General features: G+C 43.5%; 2 protein-coding genes across 2 annotated transcripts in view; one reads left to right on the plus strand and one right to left on the minus strand.

The window, feature by feature from the left end:
* FAM118B (family with sequence similarity 118 member B) overlaps window positions 1-11,037 on the minus strand; it is a 47,057-nt gene extending 36,020 nt beyond the window's left edge. Inside the window, exon 1 of the mRNA XM_036099293.2 lies at window positions 10,930-11,037. The gene's annotated coding sequence lies outside the window, so the exon portion shown is untranslated. The remainder of the gene's footprint in view (window positions 1-10,929) is intronic.
* Window positions 11,038-11,104: 67 nt separating this feature from the next.
* On the plus strand, window positions 11,105-23,044 carry RPUSD4 (RNA pseudouridine synthase D4). Its single transcript, XM_036099291.2, has 7 exons — window positions 11,105-11,313; window positions 11,670-11,835; window positions 14,511-14,712; window positions 19,346-19,439; window positions 19,518-19,662; window positions 21,191-21,288; window positions 21,863-23,044. The coding sequence occupies exons 1-7, from the start codon at window positions 11,125-11,127 to the stop codon at window positions 22,100-22,102; spliced, it is 1,134 nt and encodes a 377-aa protein (XP_035955184.1). The 5' UTR covers window positions 11,105-11,124; the 3' UTR covers window positions 22,103-23,044.
* The last annotated feature ends 578 nt before the right edge of the window (window positions 23,045-23,622 follow it).

Consider the following 23,622-nt stretch of genomic DNA (forward strand, 5'->3'; position numbering starts at 1 on the left):
ATGACTCCTCACATCATGGCTACAAGACCCAGCTTGATCTGACACCAGCAGTCCTCTTTATAACATCCCATCCACCCCTCTCCCTCATTCACCAGGCTCTAGAGCCACACAGGACACACACACTTTCCTGGCTCACACATAGAACATGGCTTAGGGTGGTATATTCTTCCAAATATTTCTGCCTCCCTCCCATCCTTGAAGCCTCAGCTTACATGTTACCTCAAGGAGTCTGCTTACCCACCCCCCTCGACACCATTTATACTTCAGCTCCTTATCTGCATCTCCTAACACTTGCAAAGATTGGCCTCTCCCATAAGAATAAAAGCTCTTTTAGGACAAGTACAGTCTTGTCTCATTTATCATCCTATTCCCAGCTGCTAGCAGGATCTCTGTTATACAGTAAATGTCTATACAACCAGTAAATGCTCAAATATTTGCTGACTGAATGTCGTACGTACCTACTATGAGTTAATTTGAGGTCTAAGAGATCAACTGATTCTTTTAATTTTATAAGCTGTAAAAACAGGGTGAACACATCAAATTGTAGTGTTGCATCTTTCATGCCAAACAAATACGTTCTGTGACTGATCACCACCCACCTGTTTAAGGCTAATGTTCAGTGCTACACATAAAAATTCTCACCTGCTTTGGAAATCTTCATCTTTTGGTTTTCTCCTTCCCTACTACATGAAAAGAAACTAAGATTGCCTAGTACTTTTGTGAAAAGCCTACAGATTTGCTTTATAAAACAAAGCTTGTGCACTTAATTCTGCCTGGGTGGCTCAGTCAGTTAAGTGTCTGCCTTCCCCTTGGGTCATGATCCAGGGGTCCCGGGATCAAGCCCCGCATCACATCGGGCACCCTGCTCAGGGGGGAGGCTGCTTCTCCCTCTCCCGCTCCCCCTGCTTGTGCTATCTCAAATAAATAAATAAAATCTTTTTAAAAAAATTCTGTCCACTTCTATTCTATAGTCTTCCTATGGCCTGATCATGACTACATTCTGTATATGCTTACAGAGTTTAGAATGATACGGATTGTATTAGTCCCAAATTGTTGAATTTTCACATTCAAAAATCCATTAAATGCCAGGCCCTATGCTAACAATATTACTATTACCACATCCACCTCACCTGCACCAAACACTGTATCGTATTTACAATGAGCCAAGCACTGTTGTCTACACTTTACAAATGTTCACTCTTCTATGAAGTAGACACTATTATCATCACATACCACAGATATCATAGATAATGGAATCAAGGCACACAGATGTTAAATAATTTGCTATAGGTCACACAGCTATTAACGCACTAGCTAATAACACACTGGGAGGCTGACTCCGGAGTCCACATTGTGAAGACACAACGCAATACTTCTCACCAAAGATGACTAAGATCATACCCTGAAGGGCCATGCCCTTAAAAAGTTTCTGCCTTTTAGGAGAAATGGAACTGTAAGCAAATACATATAACACATTTGTGCTAAGCTTAATGTACTCGTGTGAGGTGCAGGAAAGATTAACAACTGTGCTCAAGGAAGATCAAGAAAAGCTTTATGGGAGATAGATACCACCATGGCAAAATTCAGTGAAATAATTAGTATTTATCTTCCTTTAGGTCTTGGAAGCATCTGACACTTAACTCTGTTCTCTTCTGGATATTTTATTTTCTTGATTTTCCTCCTGTCCCTCTAGGGGAAGCTCTTCTTCCTCTGTCCAGTCCCTAAATATTGAGGGTCCTCAGCAAACTGCTTTAGGCTCTCTTGTCCAGTCACGTCACATATTCCCTCCCCTCCCCCTCCAGCTACTCCAATGGCTTAAAATACCAACCAAATGCTAACACCTCCCTTATCTCAATCTTCAGCTCAGACCTTTCCTGTGTTTCAGACCCAAGAGATACCTGGATTACACAGCCCTTCACAACTCAAAGGTACTTTCAGACGTACCTCAAACTTAAAGGTCAAAAAACAGTTCAACAATCTGTTCCTTATCATGTGTTGTTAGGTCTCTGACTGGCAGGAATAATCTCTGGGTCACAGGGTTACAGGTGATTATTTCCCTCTTCCTGTTTCAAGCACCAACAGGAGTATTTATTGATTTTAAAAGAACGGTCATATACTTTAGGAATGTACTTGTAAGTCAATTTCAATAATCCTTAAGAGCAAGAGAATGATGGATGAAAGGCAACTCAGGAAAGTGGTTTAAGTTCGTAACCTTAATCTAACTTGATATTCTTTCCAGGATATTTGCTTTTTTCTAATAAAAATTAACTGAAAAATATTCTCTTCGACCTGGAAATGAACTGAGAGATGAAAGCATTATTTAGACCTGAACCAAGAATCTGAAAGCTAAAAAAAAAAGGAGGTATGATCTGCCACAGAGGCCACCACAACAACTAGAAAGATCAGGCTAAGTTAGAAGAAACAGCTTTAAAAGCACTGCTTTGCCGAGCAGGTAGCATAAGTCTTAAAAAGTAGCCAGTAAAAATAACTGAGGAAAGAAATAGGTGAGAGAAAACAGGTTAGGAAGACCTAAAAACATACTTTGTTAAAGAGGGAAGGAGGTCAGTGCAAGATGGAGGGAGGAACTGGAGGGAGCAGCAACAGGGGGCTGAGCAGCTCGAGCCCAGGGGACAAGGACACTTTATAAGGGAAAAGAAAGCACCTCTCCTCCTTGACTAGCAAAGGACAAGGTCCCCAGTAGGCCCTGCTGGAAATATGTCAAGTACAGTGAAGTACAAAGAGCAAACGAAAACCACCCTGTAATCCCACCTGGTGATAACGACTGTTGATACTCTGGTTTCTGTGGAGAAAGGCAGTTTTCAAGAGAAACTCTTGGAAGAAGTGCAAGCATGCTGGTTTCACGCTCTTCAATTCAGAAAACTGTATTTGTTAAAGTTTGCCCCTGCTTTTACACTAAATTTTCTGTTTTACACATAAGCCCCTCTTTTCATTTTTTTCTTTCAACTTTTCGTCCTTCATCTTAGTAAAATCAACTTTTAACAGTACTCAAATAGCTTATAGATTCATCAAAAGAGCAGCAGCAGATGTTTCTACAGTAGAATAAAGCAAGCAGCAGTACATTTCTAGTGCCTGAGGGCAGGGAGGAAATCAGGGTGCAGGAGACCCAGGAGGGAGTGAGCAGACGGCTAGACCCTCCCAGTCCTGGTGGACATGGCTTACTGGGATCTATAAAACTGCGGGGTGAAGCACTAAGTTCTCATTAAATGCAGGGGCTTGCCATTATTTGGATGTTGATATTCATTCTGGCAACAGATTCCATAAAGCTGCTCCAACACAGAGAGCAAAAACTGAAAAACTTTAAAGGATCCTCTTTGAAGCTATCATATCCATATAACAAGAATGGATATTATGAAAAAGGATCAAAGAGAAAGAAAAGAGGGGAAGCGGCGGAAATCAGAGAAACAGAGGAAGAAAATGTCCCAGAACGGAAAGACATTACTTTCCAGAATGAAAGGGTCCACTGAGAACCCAGAACAATGGATGAGGAAAGACCCATACCATGGTATAAGAAAGTCCGGAACACCAGGGATAGAATATTCTCAAAGCTTCCAGTAAGAGAGAAAAGAAAAAAAAAAAAACAAACCAACAAAACAAGGTCTCATAAGAAAGGATTTGACTGCTACCTCTCTAGAGCAATTACAGATACCAGACAGTACAACCATGCCTTCAAAATTCTGAGGGAAAATTATTTCCAACCTAGAATTCTATAACATTTCCAAACTATCAGACGAGTTTGTGGACATTCAAATACTTCTTAGGATATAAAAAGGTAAGCCAAGAAATGGGACATGGGTGACAGCCCACGAGGAGAGGGAAGGGCAAGAGCAGTTCCCGAATGATACCTGGATAGTTCTCCATTGGAAACATCAAGTGACACATCTGAGCTCATAGAAAATGTTACCGATAAGAATGTGACAATTATGTTGGAGCATTTGGGAAAAAATTAACAGTATGGTACATATGTGAAAAAAACAGTCAAAGGTCAACCTAAACACAAGAGCAGAGCTGAGACAGATCATCTAGCTCAACAGGCCAAACACTGGGGGGAGAAAAAAAAAAGCAAGAAATAACATATCAAATGATTTAGAAATATGAAGATAATGCCTGAGGAAAGAGCAAAATAACTGAGTGGCTTCCTCTAAAGAATGAGATTATGAGGTGGGAAGAACGAAGGGACTAGCTTTCCCCCCCATTCTTTTAGCACTGACTCTTTAAACCATACATGTGAATTACTTTAATAAAAAACAAAATAAAAAGGGAAAAAATAGCAACATTTAAAATTTGCCATTTTTCTCTCTATATTCTTTAGTAACTTTTCTTCTAGTCTATCCATAAACAAAAAAACTTTTAGCCCGAGGCCCTGCTGAGCAGCAAGGAGGGAGGGCAATAGATTTCTCAGTTGTTGTTTTTTTTTAAAGATTTTATTTATTTTTGACAGAGAGAGAGTGTGTACAAGCAGGGGAAGCAGCAAGCAGAGGGAGAGGGAGAATCAGGCTTCCCGCTGAGCAGGGAGCCCGATGCGGGGCTCGATTCCAGGACCCTGGGACCATGACCTGAGCCGAAGGCAGACGCTTAACGATCTGAGCCACCCAGGGGCCCCAATTTCTGAGCTTTTAACTCAACATTTTCCTGAATCAAAATTTCTAGAGGAGGGATCTGTAGATTTAAAAGTACGATGGCAGTTCTTACCATCAAGCAAATTGAGGAAATGCTACCTAGTACATGGGGATCAGTAAACTCAAGCGTGGATTTGGTTTTCTAACTCAGTTAACAGTGCAGCTCTCCTATTAACAGCTGCTAGTGGAGGTTATTTTCATTAACCCAAAAATATCATTAGAGTAAAACACTTACTGCATATTCCAATCATTAACAACTGAAACACACACAAACAACAATCTAATTTTTAACTTACTGTTGTTCAAATGCAGAAAATAGGTTTATTCAACTTAAGCAACTATCTGTTGCAAATACCTTCTTGAATTTCTCTAGAGATCCTGATATCCTCCGGCTTTTATCCAACCACATGGTTGAACAGTTTTCCATTGTTCATGTTCTAGAAACGTAGTTTTCCATGTTCACTCTTCCAATGTATATTCCTTTTCCCTTAAGATACTTTGCTCATCTTCATTTATTTTTTTAAAGATTTTATTTATTTGACAGAGAGAGACACAGCAAGAGAGGAAACACAAGCAGGGGGAGTGGGGGAGGGAGAAGCAGGCTTCCCGCTGAGCAGGGAGCCCGAGGCAGGGCTCGATCCCAGGACCATGACCTGAGCCGAGGGCAGACACTTAACGCTTAACGACTGAGCCACCCAGGAACCCTGCTCATCTTCATTTATATAAACGCCACAAAATACATAGTTCTTCACAGTCTTGAAAATGCTCTAATGATCTTATTTTAACTTATAATCATGAAATGCTAATAACTTGAGTACCTTCTACATGCTAGGCATCCCATATATTGATTTGTTGCTCATGGCAACAATATTATTTGGTATTATTAATTCTGTGACACCTATGGAAAAACGGAGGCTAAGAATAAATGCTTGTAAATGACAAAGCCTGGTGCAAACCTCAGTGTTTTCAAAGCTCATGCTCTAAAAATACCACACTGCCTTACTGCTAGCAAGCACTGGAATTTCAGAAATCATCTAACTGTTCACCGTACTTGCTTTTTGGGGTGAGAAAATTTAAGGTCCAAAACACTGAAGTGAATCACCTAAATGGCAGAATTAGACTAAATTCCGTATCTCTTGATTCTCACTCTATTTAAGATACATTTAACAACTCTATGAACCTGGTGCTATACCAGCACACCATATACTGGTAGGCGGGACATACCTAATATTTTTTGAGCCTTAACTACATGCTAAGCTCTACAGGAGCACTTTAACCTGCATGAACTCAATCCTTACAGTAGTCCTAAGGCAGATACTATCCACATTTCACAGGACAAAGAATCTAAAGTGAGAGAGGTTAAGTAACTTGCACAAGGTTACACAGCTAGTGGGTTGCAGAGCCAGGATTCTGAAACCATCTTTCTGACTCCAAAGTGCAAGCTCTAAGCCAGGGCGCTCTGAGCATCCTTAAGGTACAGGCTGCACGTCCCTTCTGAACGCCACAGTTTCATTTTTCTAATTAAAAGAGCATGCATGATGTGTGGACTTTTCTCGAATCCCGATGCAAACAAATTATTTAAAAAAAGAGAGACCAATCGGAAAATCTGTCCACTGACTGCTTGCTTAGTGATACTAAGGAAGGTGTGATAATGGTATTGTGGTTTTGTTAAAAACTAGTCCTTATCTTTTACAGACACATACTGAAGTGTTTACAGATGGTTCAACATCACCTGGGAGGTCAGGGTGGGGTGTAGAACAAGGGTGGCCCTGTGTTGGTTGGTTGTAGAAACTGGCTGATGGAAACATGGGGTTCATTATTTTCTCTACTTCTATAAATGTTTGAAATTTACAATTAAGAAAAAAATGCATGATAAAAAAACTAGAAAAAACATGATATTAACAGTATTTGGGAAACAGCTGTGAATGATTTTTTCCCCCACTCTACTTTACACATTTTCTGTATTACTTTTATAATGGAAAACATAAACTATTTAAAGAGATTCTCCATCTTCTCTAAGCAGGCAGAGCAAGACTGCTCATAATCTAAGGAGATCAAAACACTGTGACAAAAGCATTTCCCATCTCTTCACCAGTTAACTAGTTTTCACAAACTTTTAGAAAGGTCACTTTGTAAGGGTAAGTATGATCTTCAACTATAAACTAGCCAAGAGCATAAAGGCACATAAGAGAGAAATAAATTAGAGGCAGATTTAACAAATATAACTAACAATACAATTCCTCCCAATAGAGTTTGGTCAAAGACCTTGATTGTTTAATTCTGACTTTCCTAAATGGTCAAACAGGCCACAGCCTAGGGATCTCTTCGGTCTATGGTGTGGTCAGGTGGGGAATGGACTCAGCCTCAGCTCCCAGGCCAGCTGTCTTCTGTCGGCAGCCTCTAGTTTTCCTCCATGAAACAACAATTATTTCCACATGTACCATGACATGAAAAAGTATGGGAAGTACTGGTCTAGGCCAGACCTGTCTTGAGCATCACTCAAAAGCCAAATAAAAGTATAATGAGGGGCATTAGTATAATGGAATCTCTTTAAAATGCTGACATGGAAAAAAGAACACCCATATTATGGGTTATACCACAATGTTTTAGAAAACCACTGCTTTCTAATATTTTTTTCTCTATCTGCACTCCCTCTCATGCCCCACTTGGGAAATCTTAAGGTATATTCCAGCAGCATTCAATGAAGTGACCTCCAAATATAAATGTTAGCTCAGTGGCATAAGGTTAAATTCTGGAGACAAGGGCAGAATCCCGATTCTCTGTGCTTATGCTAAATGTATGCAAGATAAGTCTGAAATAAATTTCACTTGTTAAGAAAGTATGTAAGTGTCAATGGAAAATCTTCAAAGAATAGAAGGTTGGAGCTGTAAGGATCTTCTTTTAAAAGACAAAAAACTGAGCCCAAGTGACTTGCTCAGGTTCACAAGCAGCTAAGCTGGGACTAGTCCCCAGATTTCCCAGCTGCCAGTAACGTCACTTTCCAAGACACCTCCAAGGAGCTCCTGCTAATTGCTTCTTTGAATCTAAAACCAGAAATCATCCAAGTACTTCCTGCTCTTCAGGGAACTGAATTATTATTAATCTGCAACTTGCAAATCATTATTTGAGAAGCCAGAATCTAACTTCATGCCACTTACTAATCTTAAATTTGTGATATTTAAACACGAGGTCCTTTATTAGTCACTCTTTGTTTATATTTGTGAAATAAAAAGGTGATCTTGTTCTTGCACAGATCAGGAAATAGACTCAAAAACAAATTATCAAGTACTTCTTTATTTTTTATTTTTTTGGAAAGTTAGAAAACCTTCCTTTATTGGCTCTCAAACTGAGTGAAGCTCTGATATGTTGAGATGATCTCTGACATTTACAATGGACACCTGTATGTTCTTGCTATGTAAATAAAATTGCTGGTATGAAATGACATTAAAGTTTTGTCAATAAATGAATTCTTCCTAACCTTGCTCCCAGAGAAAGGTTTAGATAAACTATAGCTTTTTAACACATAAATCTAACTGGAACATAATACAGCTTATACTGTATAAGTTTTACAAATTTTTTCCTATTAAATTCTCACAATTCACAGAGATATTATTACATCTCCAGTTTCACACATAAAGACAGTGATTTGTTCCACGTAATCCAGGTAGTAAATGGCTAGAATTTCAACACTAAAGCCATGCTTTGCTGCCTGTAAGGTTTTCTAGAAGGAATCAGATTGTGAACCATTTTGTATTTGTGTTTCACTTGGTCCTCAAGGAATACGGTGATATTACCTTGATATTTCAGATGTGGTCAAGTACTTCTTTAGTTATGTGGGGGGGAACACATTACGATATATCAAAATCTATGTAAATAAGTCATGTTTGTAGAACAAAGACACCACTAGACATCACTAATGGAATTTTCTTCCTTGTACTGAGAACAGTACAGACAAGAGGAGTCCTCAAGCAAAAAGAGAACATGGCATTGGTGTTGAAGTGGAAAAATGAACTGCCTAAAATAAAATCAACTGAAAGAGGAAGAGGAAAGAGGCAATATAGCATTAAAAAACAAAAGACAGACAACATATTTGCATAAATTCTTGTATATGCAGAGAGCAACTCTAAATAACCACATGCCATAAACATTAAAATATAACTTCTGTACCCATATTGGCTAAAGCTGTACTGTGATAACAAAGTCTTTGAATTTTTCAAATATTTCTCTCAGTTTAAAAGAAAAACCTGAAAGTTCCTTCTCTAGAAAAACCTGACCGGTGTTTTTATTCTTAGGCACTATAGTGTGTACCTTGGGGTACCTGAAACCCAAGAACACAAGCTGTCACCAGCATTGACATCTGAGTTGGTTCTTCATTTGTTTCCTGCCACAGAATGCCAATTCTGCAAGAACAGGTATCATTTCTTGAACGCCAGTAAGCACAGGTTAAGGGAGAAACACCCCTTACACAAAACCGTAGAAGTCCTATACCTAAAACAAGTTTGCAATTAATGTAACGATATAAATTTAAATCCTGACATTCACATTTCAGAGTTCTCGGAAAAGGAGGCTTCATGTACCTAAGTGCAAGGAATAAAATCAGAACCTGGGTCTGGAGCGTATCAGTAAAAGATAGCAATTCTCAACTATTAGAGATCTACATCTTACCTGTGAATTTGCAGGAAAAAAAAAAAAAGAGAGAGAGTTGTTTCCCAACCTCCCTCGGGATTCTTCGAATTTATATCCTGATCACCTGTCTTATTACAGATACATACACAAGCCTTCCTCCCCACTCTTTACAAATACATTTACTCCTACCTCCATTTTTCAGGTCAAAAACTGACAGGAAGAAGACAATTCAAATGTTCAGGCACATCTAATACACGTCTGTGATGCACTGCAGCCATCTAAGGAATGAATATTTCTGAGTTTACTCTGTGCCTGATGTGGGAATTACAAAGAAACCATGAGCAAGTCCTCAAGGGACTCAGACTTCAACATCAGCTGCCAATGATACATCCTGACCTGTACTCAAAATCAATTCAAACGCAAAGAACAGTACAGTGTCGGGGGAAAGACCACGGACGAAGCATAACCTCTTTACTGTTCCCCTAGACTGCAGCATCCCAGCTGATCTGCCTGCTATCAAAGCCCTCTTCTCTTCAATCTGTCCTGCATTCAACTGCCAGATTCATTTCTAGAATTCAAGGACTCTCTCTCCTGCTCAAGAAGCTTCAAACACTCCTCGTTACTTCTAACATCTAGCTCAGACTCTTCTTCGACTTATGAAGTCTTCTATAGGTTAGCTCCACTCACCTGTTCAACTTTACTTCGTGCCCAATATGGCTCCCTCTGCCAATCCCTTTCAGAGGGGTAAGTCGCAAACCTATTTCCACTACCACCTACTCGAACACCTCAAGGAGCCTTCATTCTCAGCAGTCTTAAAAAATCGTTTCCTCTAATGTCGGTACAGATCCATTAGTTTTCTGAACATCCCTTCGGAACTCGCCATTAGGTTTCTTAACAAATGGCAGGTATGTCCCAAGGTATTTTTCACATTATCACCCCAACCAGAGGTTCATCTTTCCAGCCAGCCCTCGGTGAAATCAGAGGGAGTCCCTTGTAGTTTGGGCATGGGAGTTCCAACACTGCACCTTGGAAGAGAGGGAGAGGTTTGGGGCGGTTGCAAAGTAGGGAGGGGAAAAAATGAAGAAAGCATAAAAGGGAAGGAAGGTCCGTGCTCTGTACTGCATTTTGAGTCTTGTCTTTGGAAGGAGCAGGGAGAGCGTAGGGGGCGAGGAGACTCCAAAAAATGAATTCTTGAGGAAGAACAGAAGAAACTCAAGGTGTTCCCTAGGTAGGAATACCGGCTGGGGACCCTGGATAACGGAAGGGTTCCCCATTACCCCTGGGAGAGAAGGACAGGTTACAACCTGAAACAAAGAGGAGGTGAGGGGTGGAGAGCCTACAGAGATCCGGGCATCTCCGAAGGTCGAGCGGCAAGGAAATGAGAGGTGACACGACGCATCCCTCAGGGGACTGGCCGGACACCAGGGATGTGGTTGCCAAGAGGGACGAGGTAGGCGCCTAAGGCGGCTCTGGGCGAGCGTTTATGGGGCATCGCTTCCACGGGGCGCGGGGGCGGGGAAGTGTTTTTGAGTGGGGTCTTCTCCCACTGGGAGAAACGGTTCCCAGGGCAGTGCTCTCCGAGAACAGAAGCCCCGGAGACGCGAAAACGTTAAAGCGTTGAAGAACCGGCATTTCCTAGCCCCAGCCTGGCTTCCCAAACACTCACCGAGTCTCCTCCAAACGCCACCGCTCCAGCTGCAGCTACCGGCCGGCGCAGCCGCACTCAGCGCGCACCGCCCCACGTGACTCGGCCCAGAGCCCGCCCCCACTCCCCACGTGATCCTCAGGACCCGCCCATTCCCTCCTCCCTCTAGCCCCTCTTCCGCACGTGGTCTAGGCTCGCCCCTCCCTTTTTGACAAGATGGCGGCACCCAGCTGTAACGCGCCGGGCCTGTGGGTCCGGGGTTCCAAGCAGCGTTTGGGGCGTCTCTTTAGTCTCGTCTCAAAGCCATTTTGTTCGGTCGCTGCTGCGTCTGGGACCGTGAGTGCCCAGCGATTAGCGGAGAAGCTCCGAGCCCAGAAACAGGAACAAAAGACGAAGAAACAGCCGGTGAGTCCGAAAGGACCACAACTCCCAAGAGGCAGTGCGTTCACCGATTCCCCGGCTGGGCGTGAGGTGGGAGTGTTCTCTGACGGATGTTAAGTAAATGTGGAGGACCTGTGGAAGAATGGGGAAAAAGGGAAGGGAAGAGGCCAGGACGGTACCATATCTTCCTGCGGGCTGGGTCTTTGGCTCCTGCCGGCCTCGGCCCTGAGCACTGTGTGGAGACAGACATGCACTGCCTCTCTCAAATTATTCGGGGAAGGCGCGAGTTCAATGCAGAGATAGTCGTTCCCAACCCAAATTCTCACCCAGACTTACTGAAGGTCTTCACCAGTCATTTCCTGTTGCTGCTCTCCCCGTAGGTGCCCACAAGCCCTGTTCAGCGGAGAGTGCAAGAACTAGTGCGGTTCACACAGCAGCTGCAGCGAGTCCACCCCAACGTGCTTGCTAAGGCTCTGAGCCGAGGGATCGTGCACCAGGATAAGGATCTCGTGGTCATCAATAAACCTTACGGTCTCCCTGTGCATGGTAAGGACCATGTGGGAGAGGGAGGGGTGCTGCTTCTGTTTTCACTACAATTAGGGATAACTTTGACACATTACTTGTGGGGCTCCTTAAAGACTTGCATTCAAAATAATTTTTTATGGAGTACTATATAAGGCACTATAGTCCTGTATAAGGCACTACTGAGGACACAGATATAAAAGACAGTCTCTGCATTCCAAACATTTGGCGGTCAGCAGTGATTTATGGAATGCACTGTGTCCAGAGCTCCACGGGAATTTTTATAGAGAAATACTAAGGCTCTGTGGTTCTTGTCTTCATATTATTTTACATCAAAACTGGGAAAGAAGAGGGGTGCCTGGGTGGCTTAGTGGGTTAAGCATCTGCCAGCCCTGTGTCAGGCTCCCTGCTCAGCAGGGAGTCTGCTTCTCCCTCTCCCTCTGCCCCTCCCCCCTGCCCCTGATCTCTCTCTCTCTCTCTCTCTCAAATAAATAAATAAAATCTTCAAAAAAAAAACCTGGGAAAGAAGAAATGACATATAAGAAAAAAATATATAGGACTTAATATATTAAGGTTCTGACCATTTCCCCTTCCAACAATGACACCACTATATTTTTGTCTTTATTCACAATTTTCCCACTTTCACTAATTTTCATAAATACTCTATTTTCAGCCTATAAATCTCTTGTGGATAATGTGTTCTGGTAGTTTATTACCTTCTATAAGTAATGGTATTTCCATATAATAGCTCTGAATTTGCTTCACGTGTCTTTTTTTAACCATGGTGATGTATCGCACATTTTTGTTCACATGATCCAGAGTACAATTTCATCAGTTAAGTCCAGACCAAGGAAAATAGTCCATCTTCATTGAACAAAGATCAGAAAATCTCAACCCACAAGCCCAAAACTGCAGCATAAATCAGTCAGCCACCTCAAGCCTTGAGTGGAGACAGAATAACCTGAGAAAAATCAGATCTTATACTATGCATGGGCAAGGATCAAATAAGGACCACCTAAACATGCAGAAACTCCAATCACAGAAACCAATATGAAAACTGATAAAAAAAAAAAAAAAATGGAGTTCCAGCCAAAGCAAAAATTAAACTGCCCTGTAGAGAGGCCTCCACTACTGAAAACGTACGCAGGATCCGCATACACACACACAAACACATATCAACCTGGGGGTGCCTGGGTGGCTCAGTCGGTTAAGCATCTGTCTTTAGTTCAGGTCACAATCCCGAGGTTCTGGGATTGAGCCCCGTTGTCAGGCTCCCTGCTCAGTGGGGAGCCTGCTTCTCCCCCTGCCTCTGCCCCTCCCTCTGCTCATGCTCTCTCTCTCACTCAAATAAAATCTTTCAACAAACAAACCCCACATATAAACCTGTATAGAAGATAACTTCCTTTAAAGAGTTCATAGAAATTATAAAACAAAGAAAGATATTCGTGTTACAAAATTCGGATGCCAAAAAATACGTAAGAAATTATGTATTCGTGATATGCACTTAAAAAAGAATAAAAGAATGTGTGTGTGCGTGTGTGCGCACGCAGAGTGTACCTAACAAACCCCAGGACGCCCAGAACTTAACGGACACTGAAACGTTTCTGAATAAACGTTAAATGTAGCTGTCTAAGACAGCTCGAGTGAGACAGGAAAGATTGATAGAAAAAAATGCATTTGGGGAAGGGATTTACTGGGGGAAAAGGCATAGTTGAGCTAGAAGAATGCTTTTTGGGGAGGTATGGAGAAAAGCATAAAGACAAGGAATTAAGTCAGACATTGCCAAGTGTTCTGTGTATTTTGCTTTTCTCTCTTGATCTTTTTCTTCCCATTCCCCATGAAACAATTATTATCTAGATATTTACATTTTATAGATGAGAAAACTGCAAGTTGGAAAGATTAAATCATCTGTTCCGGGCCAATGGCTAGTTAGGCTTAGAATAGAACCGAGGAGCATCTCACCTAAAGCCCATCTTCTTAGCTCTTCTGTAATGCCTCAGGAGAGCCTCACAGTCTTGTATTTATCACTCGAGTTTACTTGGCAAATTCTCAAGCCTTTGTTTATATAGTGAAATACCAGACCTCCTCACTTTGATTGCTGATTTTATTGTGAGTATTCAGGTAGATTAATAAGTATATATATGTCTGAGGAGAAAGCCACGTGCTCTAGGACAGTGCTTCTTAAACTTTAATAGGCATGTGAGTCCCTTGGGCATCTTGTTAAAATGCAGATTCCGGGGGCACCTGGGTGGCCCAGATGGTTAAGCGTCTGCCTTCGGCTCAGGTCGTGATCCCAGGGTCCTGGGATCGAGCCCCACATCGGGCTCCTGGCTCAGCAGGGAGCCTGCTTCTCCCTCTCCCTCTGCCTCTCCGCCTCCTCATGCTCTCTCTCTCTCTCTCTCTCTGTATCTCTGTGTCTCAAATGAATAAATAAAATCTTAAAAAAAAAAAAAATGCAGATTCTGATTTAATAATCTGGTTGGGAGCCGTGTTCACCTGTCAGCTGTGCTGTTTACCAGTGCGGGTCCTTAGGCACGTCAGATTCCTTTCCAGCAAGCTCCCTGAGCATACTAGTGTTGCCAGTTTCTGGACCACATTTCAGTAACAAAGCTCTTGAAAACATTGACTTTCTTCCCACGTAGAGTTCTTTGGTGGGATCTTTTACTGGCCACTAAAACCTCTGGCTCTTCCCTTTTTAGGTGGCCCTGGGGTCCAGCTCTGCATCACTGATGTATTGCCTATCCTGGCAAAGATGCTTCATGGCCACAAGGCAGAGCCCTTGCATCTGTGCCACCGGCTGGACAAGGAAACTACAGGGGTAATGGTGTTGGCCTGGGAGAAGGAAGTGGCACATCAAGTCCAAGAGCTGTTTAGAACCCGTCAGGTGGCAAAGAAGTACTGGTATGGAGCCCATCGCTAGTGGTAGAATTGGTATAAATGAAGGCATCCTTTTATCTCTTCGTGCATTTGTACGGAAGGACCTCCTGTTAGGAGAGGGCACTGTGCTAGGACGTGTGGGCATGTGAAAAGTACAGGAAACAGATTTAAGTGCTTAGAATATTGGAGTCTGATAGAATAGTGGCTCCTAATTGTGGTTGTACATAAAAATTATTGAAAACTAATTATACAAGTAGTACGTGATTGCATTCCTGTGGTAAAATAGTCAAACAACAAAGATAAAGCAAAAAACTTGGAGAATCTACCCACTCTGTCATTCTAGTCCCTTCCCTTGGGGTAGTTTGGTTTTTATTCCTCTGGTCCTTACTCAATGTATTTACGAATATGTCTGATACATACTGGGTGTGTGTGCATTACATTGTACCATGTACACTGTACTTTATTTAAAAAGATTTTATTTGACAGAGAGAGAGCACAAGCAGGGGGAGCGGCAGGCAGAGGGAGAGGGAGAAGCAAGCTCCCTGCTGATCAGAGAGCCCAATGTGGGGCTCCATCCCAGAACCCCCGGATCATGACCTGAACTGAAGGCAGATGCTTAACCGACTGAGCCACCCAGGTGCCCCAACACTGTACTTTCTTTTACCACTTAACTGTGTCTTGGAGATCTTTCCATGTTAGTGCATATAGGTTTACCTCCATTTTTTTAATAGAAGAAAGATACACGAACAAAACTGAAACCTACTCCTGTCCCCCATCTACTCAATTTTCTTCCCCAGAGGCAATCACTATTCTACTGTCTTGTGTAAACTTCCAGGGTCATACAAGGCATGTATAAGTGAATTATTGTATGGCAATGTATTTTGCAGTGCTTTGCATCTTGCTTTTTTTCACTTGGACAATATATCTTGGAGAGCATTTTGCATGTACATTTAGGAGCTTTATAGTATTCTGTTGTATGGTATATCATAACTTCCTGGGGGTGCCTGGGTGGCTCAGTCGGTTAAGCATCTGTCTTTAGTTCAGGTCACAATCCCAGGGTTCTGGGATCGAGCCCCGTTGTCAGGCTCCCTGCTCAGTGGGGAGCCTGCTTCTCCCCCTGCCTCTGCCCCTCCCTCTGCTCATGCTCTCTCTCTCACTCAAATAAATAAAATCAACAAACAAACCCCACATATAAACCTGTATAGAAGATAATTTCCTTTAAAGAGTTCATAGAAATTATAAAACGTAGAAGATATTCGTGTTACAAAATTCGGATGCCAAAAAATACATAAGAAATTATGTATTCGTGATATGCACTTAAAAAAGAATAAAAGAAAACGTGTGTGTGCGTGTGTGCGCACGCAGAGTGTACCTAACAAACCCCAGGACGCCCAGAACTTAACGGACACTGAAATGTTTCTGAATAAACGTTAATTGTAGTTGTCTAAGACAACTAAATATTGGGATATTTAGTTAACTTTCCATTTTTCAGAGTCTATTGCAAAGAATAGGTGATTATATCTTTAAGACAGATTCCTAAAAACGGAATTGCTAAGTTGAAGGGTACACACGTTTAATATTTGTTTTTTGTTGGGTGATGGTAGGTTTTTGTTTTGTTTTGTTTTGTTTTTTAAGATTTATTTATTTGAGAGAGTGAGTGAGTGCGAGCATGAGCCAGGGACGGGGCAGTGGGAGATGGAAAGGGGGAGAGAATCTCCAGCAGACTCCCAGCTGAGTGTGGAGCCTGACGTGGGGCTCCATCCCAGGACCCCAAGATCATGACCTGAGCTGAAATCGAGAGTCAGACACGTAACCGACTGAGCCACCCGGGCTCCCCTCACACATTTAATATTTGAATAGTTAACTACTATTAGGTAGGCCAGGTTTTCTCCCACTAGAGTGGTGAGGACCCGCCTCCCCTTACAGCTGACCAACGCATTTTTTGGGTTTGCCACTATGATGACAAAAAAAAATATAAGAACCACTGTAATAAGAGATTACAGGTAATGGAAGAAGTTTAGCGTAGTAGCTAAGAGCTCAACAAGATCCGTGTTCACCTGTCAGCTGTGCTGTTTACCAGTGCGGGTCCTTAGGCACGTCATTAAACTTCTCTAAGCTTTGTCTTCATAGGAAGAATGAGAATAATGGAGTTGAGAGAGTTAAATGAGACAATGCATATGAATTGTTTAACACGGTACCTAGCTCATAGTAAGAGCTGAAAGACTGAAAATTGAGACTATTATTATGTATCCTAGTAATCCAAATATAAGTCTATCAAAAAGTGTTGGGGTGCCTGGGCGGCTCAGTCAGTTGAGCAGCTGACTCTTGATTTTGCCTCAGGTCATGATCTCATGGTTATGAGATCAAGCCCCACGTTGAGCTCCAGGATTCTTTCTCTCTCTCACTCTGCCCCTCCTCCCGCTTGCTTATGTGCACGTTCTCTCTCTCTCTCATGCTCTCTCTCTAGACGAAATCTTTTTTTTAAAAAAGATTTAAAAACACTTTTTTTTTTTTTTATTAAAGATCTTATTTATTTACTTGAGAGAGAGCACAGAGGGAGAGGGAGAAGCAGACTCCCTGCTGAGCAAGGAGCCTGATGCAGGGGGACTCGGTCCCAGGATGCCAGGATCATGACTGGAGCTGAAGGCAGACGCTTAACCGACTGAGCCACCCAGGCGCCCCTAGAATAAATCTTTTTTAAAAAGTGTTATATTATTTGTGAAAATTGTTTATGAAAGTTTAGACTCGGTAACCATTCTCAGTATCAGGCTTCATGGAGGAACTGAAATCCGTTAATTGTGTGTTGATGAATGAATAGGATTTGATAGACAAGATGGAGAACTGTGTTATAGATTGTGGGAATGGCATTCACAAAGGAATAAAGCACACAGTCTAGTTTGGAGGGGGGAATGGTGACAGATAATGCTGGAAAGGTAGACTGGAACCTAGTTAATGATGGCCTTAAATACCAGGTGTAGGAAGTAGAAGTTCGAAGTAGAACATAGGAGGCAGCTGATTAGCATTTGCTGACTTCCTGTGATAGCGACTTGTTATAGTTCTTTGTTTGAATCTTCTTACTACACTTTGCATTCCTTGAGTGGGGATTTTTGTCTTGTTCATCTGTTCATCTGTACAGAACTAGTACCTACCTAAATCAATGCCTGTTTCTATTCATGGAGCCTGCAGTGAGTGAACATTTTTGAGCAGTAGTGTTATGTCATTAGGAAGAGTGAGCTAGCAGTTAAAACTCAATTTAAGTATGAGAAAATATATCAGATAGCAGCCCAAACGGCTGCCAACCTGAAGTGAGGTGTCCAGGCTGTGAATTGTTATATGAATGGGCTTTTGACCCCTCGGTCAGCGATTCTATGATAGGCCACCCAGGAGGACTCCTTTGTGATTGACCTGGAAGAGGCGTAAGCGTAAGGACAGATTAAAGGGTCTTCTACCTGCCTCAGACATGATGAAAGGACACCTCCAACAAAAGTGATCTGGAATGTTTATTGAGTTGTGGTGGTGGTTTCTGTGACTTTGAGCACAGTTCCCCCCTATTTGTCTACCTGGCAAATCAGGCAGGTGCGGTCCTGTGAATTTTTCATTCCGTTCATTCATTTACTTGTTCATTCATTTCATACACAATCAGGATTTAACCATCTTTTAAAAAACAGGATACAGGGGCGCCTGGGTGGCTCAGTCAGTTAAGCATCTGCCTTTGGCTGAGGTCATGATCCCAAGGTCCTGGGATCGAGTCCCGCATTGGCCTCTCTGCTCAGCGGGGAGCCTGCTTCTCCCTCTACCCTCTGCCTGCCTCTCCCCCTGCTTGTGCTCTCTCTCTCTCTCTGTCAAATGGATAAATAAAATCTTTAAAAATAAATAAAAAACAGGATACAAAGCTGTATTACCCTAATTTCATTTTATTTTATTTATTTATTTTTTTAAGATTTTATTTATTTGACAGAGAGACAGCGAGAGCAGGAACACAAGCAGGGGGAGTGGGAGAGGGAGAAGCAGGCCTCCCGGCGAGCAGGGAGCCCGATGTGGGGCTTGATCCCAGGACCCTGGGATCATGACCTGAGCCGAAGGAAGACGCTTAATGACTGAGCCACCCAGGCGCCCCCCTAATTTCATTTTAAACTATACATATTCATTTTTGCGGCGCCTGGGTGGCACAGTTGAATAAACGTCCTACTCTTGGTTTCAGCTCAGGTCGTGATCTCAGGGTTGTGAGATTGAGACCCACACTCAGCGCAGAGTCAGTTTGGGTTTCTCTTTCCCTCTCCCTCTGCCCCTCCATCTGCCCTCACTCTCTCTCTTTCTCTCTCTCTCTCTCAAATCTTTTTTTAAAAAACTAAAAAAAAATAAACTATACATATTCATTTTTAAAGGCTGGAAGGAAAGACCATGTTATAAATACAATTTTTTTGTTTTTCTGTGTTCTCCCAAATACTCTGTAATTAGTATACATTAGTAGTAAAAAAGATACTAGTATCGAGCTCTCAGGCTAAATGCTGTGACAAGAGATCACTTGGGATGCTCCAGTCTTTAGAACTGACCACAGTAGTGCAGAAGGTCCAGTGTTACAGCCTCTAAGCAGCCAAACCCGAGGAGCTCCCCCCTCACCTCATGGCTTAAGCCAGGGTCTGTGTGTCATGCCCAGGGCCATCACTGTGCGCGTCCCGGTGCCCCCAGCAGGAGTCGTGGATATCCCTATCATCGAGAAGGAGGTGCAGGGTCAGCAGCAGCACTACAAGGTGGGTGAGCTGTCATCCCCAGGGGGTTGGGTTTTCTGCTCTTCCTTTGTGACCATATCTTGATTTCTTTGGCGTCAGATGGCGCTGTCCCCAGGCTACCGCATGGAGGATGGGAAGATAGTGAGAGCACGGAGCAACCGGAACGCACATATGGCTGTGACTCAGTACCGGGTGCTCAGCAGCACTCTGTCCTCCGCCCTCGTGGAGCTCCAGCCAATTACCGGTGAGAGGCCACCTTTCTGCAGTGGGATGGCAAAAGCCCAGGGCCACTGAGCTTCGTCCAGGGCCTTGTGCTGGGTCCTGCCCTTCTTCTGAGCAGCTGGTTTGGTGAGAGGGCTGGGATTGTAGCTGATGTGTTTGAGAGTGTGCTTCTGGTGCTAACCTGAGGCTGGGAGCTCCCAACGGGGATGACCAAAAATAGTAGGTAGTAGAAAGATATAAATAGTTTGCGTACATTTATTTAAAAATTTGCAAAGCGGTTCCTCAAAAAAATTAAGCATAGAATTACCATATAATCTAGCAGTTCTCATGGGTATTACCCACAAAATTGAAAGCAGGGGTTTGAAAAGATATGTGTACACCAGTGCTCATAGCAGCATTATTCGCAGTAGCCAAAAGGTGAAGCCAACCCAGATGTCCATCGCCAGATGAATGGATAAACAAAATGTGTAGACATACGATGGAATGTGTCTTGAAAAGGAAGGAGATTCTGACATGCGCTACAGTGTGGGTGGACTTTATGCTAAATGAAAGAAACCAACGCAGGAAGAATGTTGCATGATTCCATTTATGAGACACCTAAGAGTACTCAAATTCAGAGACCAAGTAGAATAGTGGTTACCAGGGGCTGGAGGAAGCGGGAAGGAATGTTTAATTGGGTCAGAGTTTCAGGATGGGAGGATGAAAAAGTTCTGGAGGTGGGCAGCGGTGATGGTTGCACAACCATGTGAAGGTATGTAACGCCACACAACTGCACACTTAAAAATGGCTAAGATGAGGGGCGCCTGGGTGGCTCAATCCGTTAAGCGTCTGCCTTCGGCTTGGGTCATGATCCCGGGGTCCTGGGATTGAGCCCCGTGTCAGGCTGCCTGCTTAGTGAGGAGTCTGCTTCTCCCTCTCCCTCTGCCCTCCCCCCTGCTCATGCTTTCTCTCTTGTTCTCGCTCTATTTCAAAATAAATAAATAAAATCTTAAAAAAAAATGCTTAAGATGATAAATTTTATGTTATGAATATTTTGCTTCAGTGAAAAAATGTGCAAAGCACTACTATTTAGCATTATATAACGTTATCTAAAAAAACAAGGGGCACCTGGGTGGCTCTGTCAGTTAAGCATCGGACTCTTGATTTTGACTCAGGTCATGAGCTCAGGGTCATGAGATTGAGATTCTCTCTTTCCCTCTCCCTCTGCCCCCACCCCCTTCTCTCGCACAGGTTCTCTCTCTCTCTCTCTCTCAAAAACAAAACAAAAGCAAAGCAGGGAGAGATACCAAGTTGATGATAATGGTTATCTGTGGTGGAAAAGGAACTGAGGGGGAGGGGAGCTTAGAGGCTTAATAGCATGTATAATGTTTCTTTCCTAGTAGCTTACAGTTTGCTCTGTTACTCTTTAAACTTTATTATAGGTGGGGCTTTGCCATTCTTACTGTGCTTCAATTTCATATGGTTAGAAGCAGATGTAACCCACACTATGGTTTCTGTAGCTACTCAAGTTTTTTGTCTGTCTCTCTTCTTTTTTTTTTTTTTTGGTAAAGGAATAAAACATCAGCTTCGAGTTCATCTGTCTTTTGGACTGGACTGCCCAATCCTTGGTGACCACAAGTACTCCAGCTGGACTCAGCTGGCCCCCCAGGTGATAACTGGTGTGACCCAATGTGCAACAGCTAAGTGGGGGGGAGCTTATGCTTTCCCCTTGTTAAAGTCCGAAGTGAGTCACCACAAGGATGTGTTGTCTTCAGATACGGTACTGTGTTAGTTCATGTGCTAGTTACCTAGCTTAGAGAGAAACAGCTCCTGTGCTCACGGAGCTGCAGGGTCTGTTAGCAAAACCCTTCTGCTTCATTCGTTCATCTCAGATTTTGTTAGGAGGCTGTGGGCAGGCGGGGGGAGACTTTCTGAAGGCTTCAAGCAGCCTTTCCTACTATGGCTGAAGATCCCTGGTGGACACTTTTTTATCTCTTGATGTTACAGCCCATTCTCTAGGCAGGCCAGAGAACTGGCTGATAAGAGCTTCCCAGGTGTGGTGGTCTTCCTCTCACCTGGGTTCCGAACCCTTCCTGGGAATGTCCCTGAAGCAGGCTGTCCACCGCTGTGCCTTCCAGGGGAGTCAGTGGTGGTTCCTTTAAGTGGAAGACTTCTGACCCAGCGTACTGCTCAAGGATGAGCTCCTGGCCTAGCTCTCAAGAAGCTGCCTTGTCTTTGTACAGAAGCTGTCTCTTGGTACCCTGAAGAAGCTGGGGCTGCACCAGGCGAAGGCCCGCCACGTCCCGCTTCACCTGCACGCCCGCCAGCTGATCCTGCCGGCCCTGGGGTCCAGGAAGGAGGAACTCGACTTGGTCTGCAAGCCTCCTCGCTACTTCGCGTGCTCTCTGAGACGCCTGGACTTAGAGATGCCAAGTCAGGATCAAAATGGGGACGACAAAGCCGGACCTGTGAGAGCACAGTGAAGACCGCTGGGCCGATTGGCCCCTGAATCCGTCACTTTGTTTAATGGACTCTGCTAACTTCTCAGACAGACTCCAGAAGAGCCGGTGTGAGAAGTGGAAGAAACCCAGCTGCTTCCGGGCTTTTACTGGACACTAAATTCTATTTACTGAGACTTTGGCCACATTCTGGGAAAGCCTGTGGGACGTCTCCCTGCTTCCGAGTCTCCTTGCCCGGGGGGAAGAGAGCCCAGGGCCAGGCAGACTGGGTCCATATTTGGAAAAGGAGAAACTCCAGCACAGAATCTGTGCTCAGAAACTGTTTACATCCAACAATAAAGCCCTTGATCTATCAGGAAGGTTCCTGTGCTTGGAAAGAGCACATGATGGTGATCTGACTGCTAGAGAAATTCAGAAGCAGTTAGCCATTGTCCTCATGGATGTTCAGAATCTATTAGCAGAACCTCTCTGCTCCACTTGTTTTGTCTGGGGTTTTATAGACCCCAGCCCGAGAACGCAGGATTCTCTCCAGCTGCAGCAGTTACTGGAGCCCGCAAAGGGGTGTTGGATAAGCGAGAAAAGCAGATGTAATGGCAGGCTGGCCGTGAGGCCCTGGTGGGGAGCACACACACTGTCGAGAGGGCAGTTGTTAGCTGCAGCTGGGTATTGCTCTGTGGGAACAGGGTTTCTCATTTTTTTTCAGAGAATCAAGAAACCCAGATACAGTTGATCCTTGAACAGCTTGAGGGGATTGGGGACACTGACCCCCATGCACAGTCAAAAATCCACATATAACTTTTGACTCTCCCAAAATAACCTACTAATAGCCTCCTGTCGACCGGAAGCATTACCAATGACATGAACAGTTGATTAACATGTATTTTGTATGTTCTGTGTATTCGCTGTATTCTTACTCAGCTAGAGAAAAGAAAATGTTATTAAGAAAATCATAAGGAAGAGAGAATACATTTACGGTTCTGTGCTCTGTTTATCAAAGAAAATCCATGTATAAGTGACCTGCGCAGTTCAAACCCGTTGTTGGTGGATCAGCTGTATTTATGTGAAAGCGCCAAGTGTATTGCTCACTAAATGTGTAAAACACAGCTGTCCCCAAACCCAGGTGGTCACCAAATCTGCCGTTTCCCTCTAGAACCCCTCCTGAAGACGTGGTTTCCGCTGTACCCCTACCACCCCTTTCTGAGCACCAGCTTCGCTCCCCACTCTTCAACTAGGATAGGATAGTTCCCACCAGAAACCAAACACAGAGGGGAGTGTTGAGACCATCCCCGGGTCCCTAAGATCAGAGCAGGGCAGGGTGGTTCTAACTAGGACAGGGACACTGCAAAACACACCTTTATGTTTTCTCAATCTGCTGCCCTTGGCTCTCTGGGCTTCCGGGTTGCTGTTAGCCAGAGGGCCCGGTAGGATATACAAAGACACAGCCTTATATCGGGGCTTGCAAAGCATGCCATGTCGGGATGCAGACCCCTCTTCCCCAGTGGGGTGGAAAGTGCTGTTTGGTGCAATGTTAAATTCCAACACTG

Source organism: Halichoerus grypus, chromosome 11, assembly GCF_964656455.1.
Source record: "Halichoerus grypus chromosome 11, mHalGry1.hap1.1, whole genome shotgun sequence".
NCBI classification, from domain to species: domain Eukaryota; kingdom Metazoa; phylum Chordata; class Mammalia; order Carnivora; family Phocidae; genus Halichoerus; species Halichoerus grypus.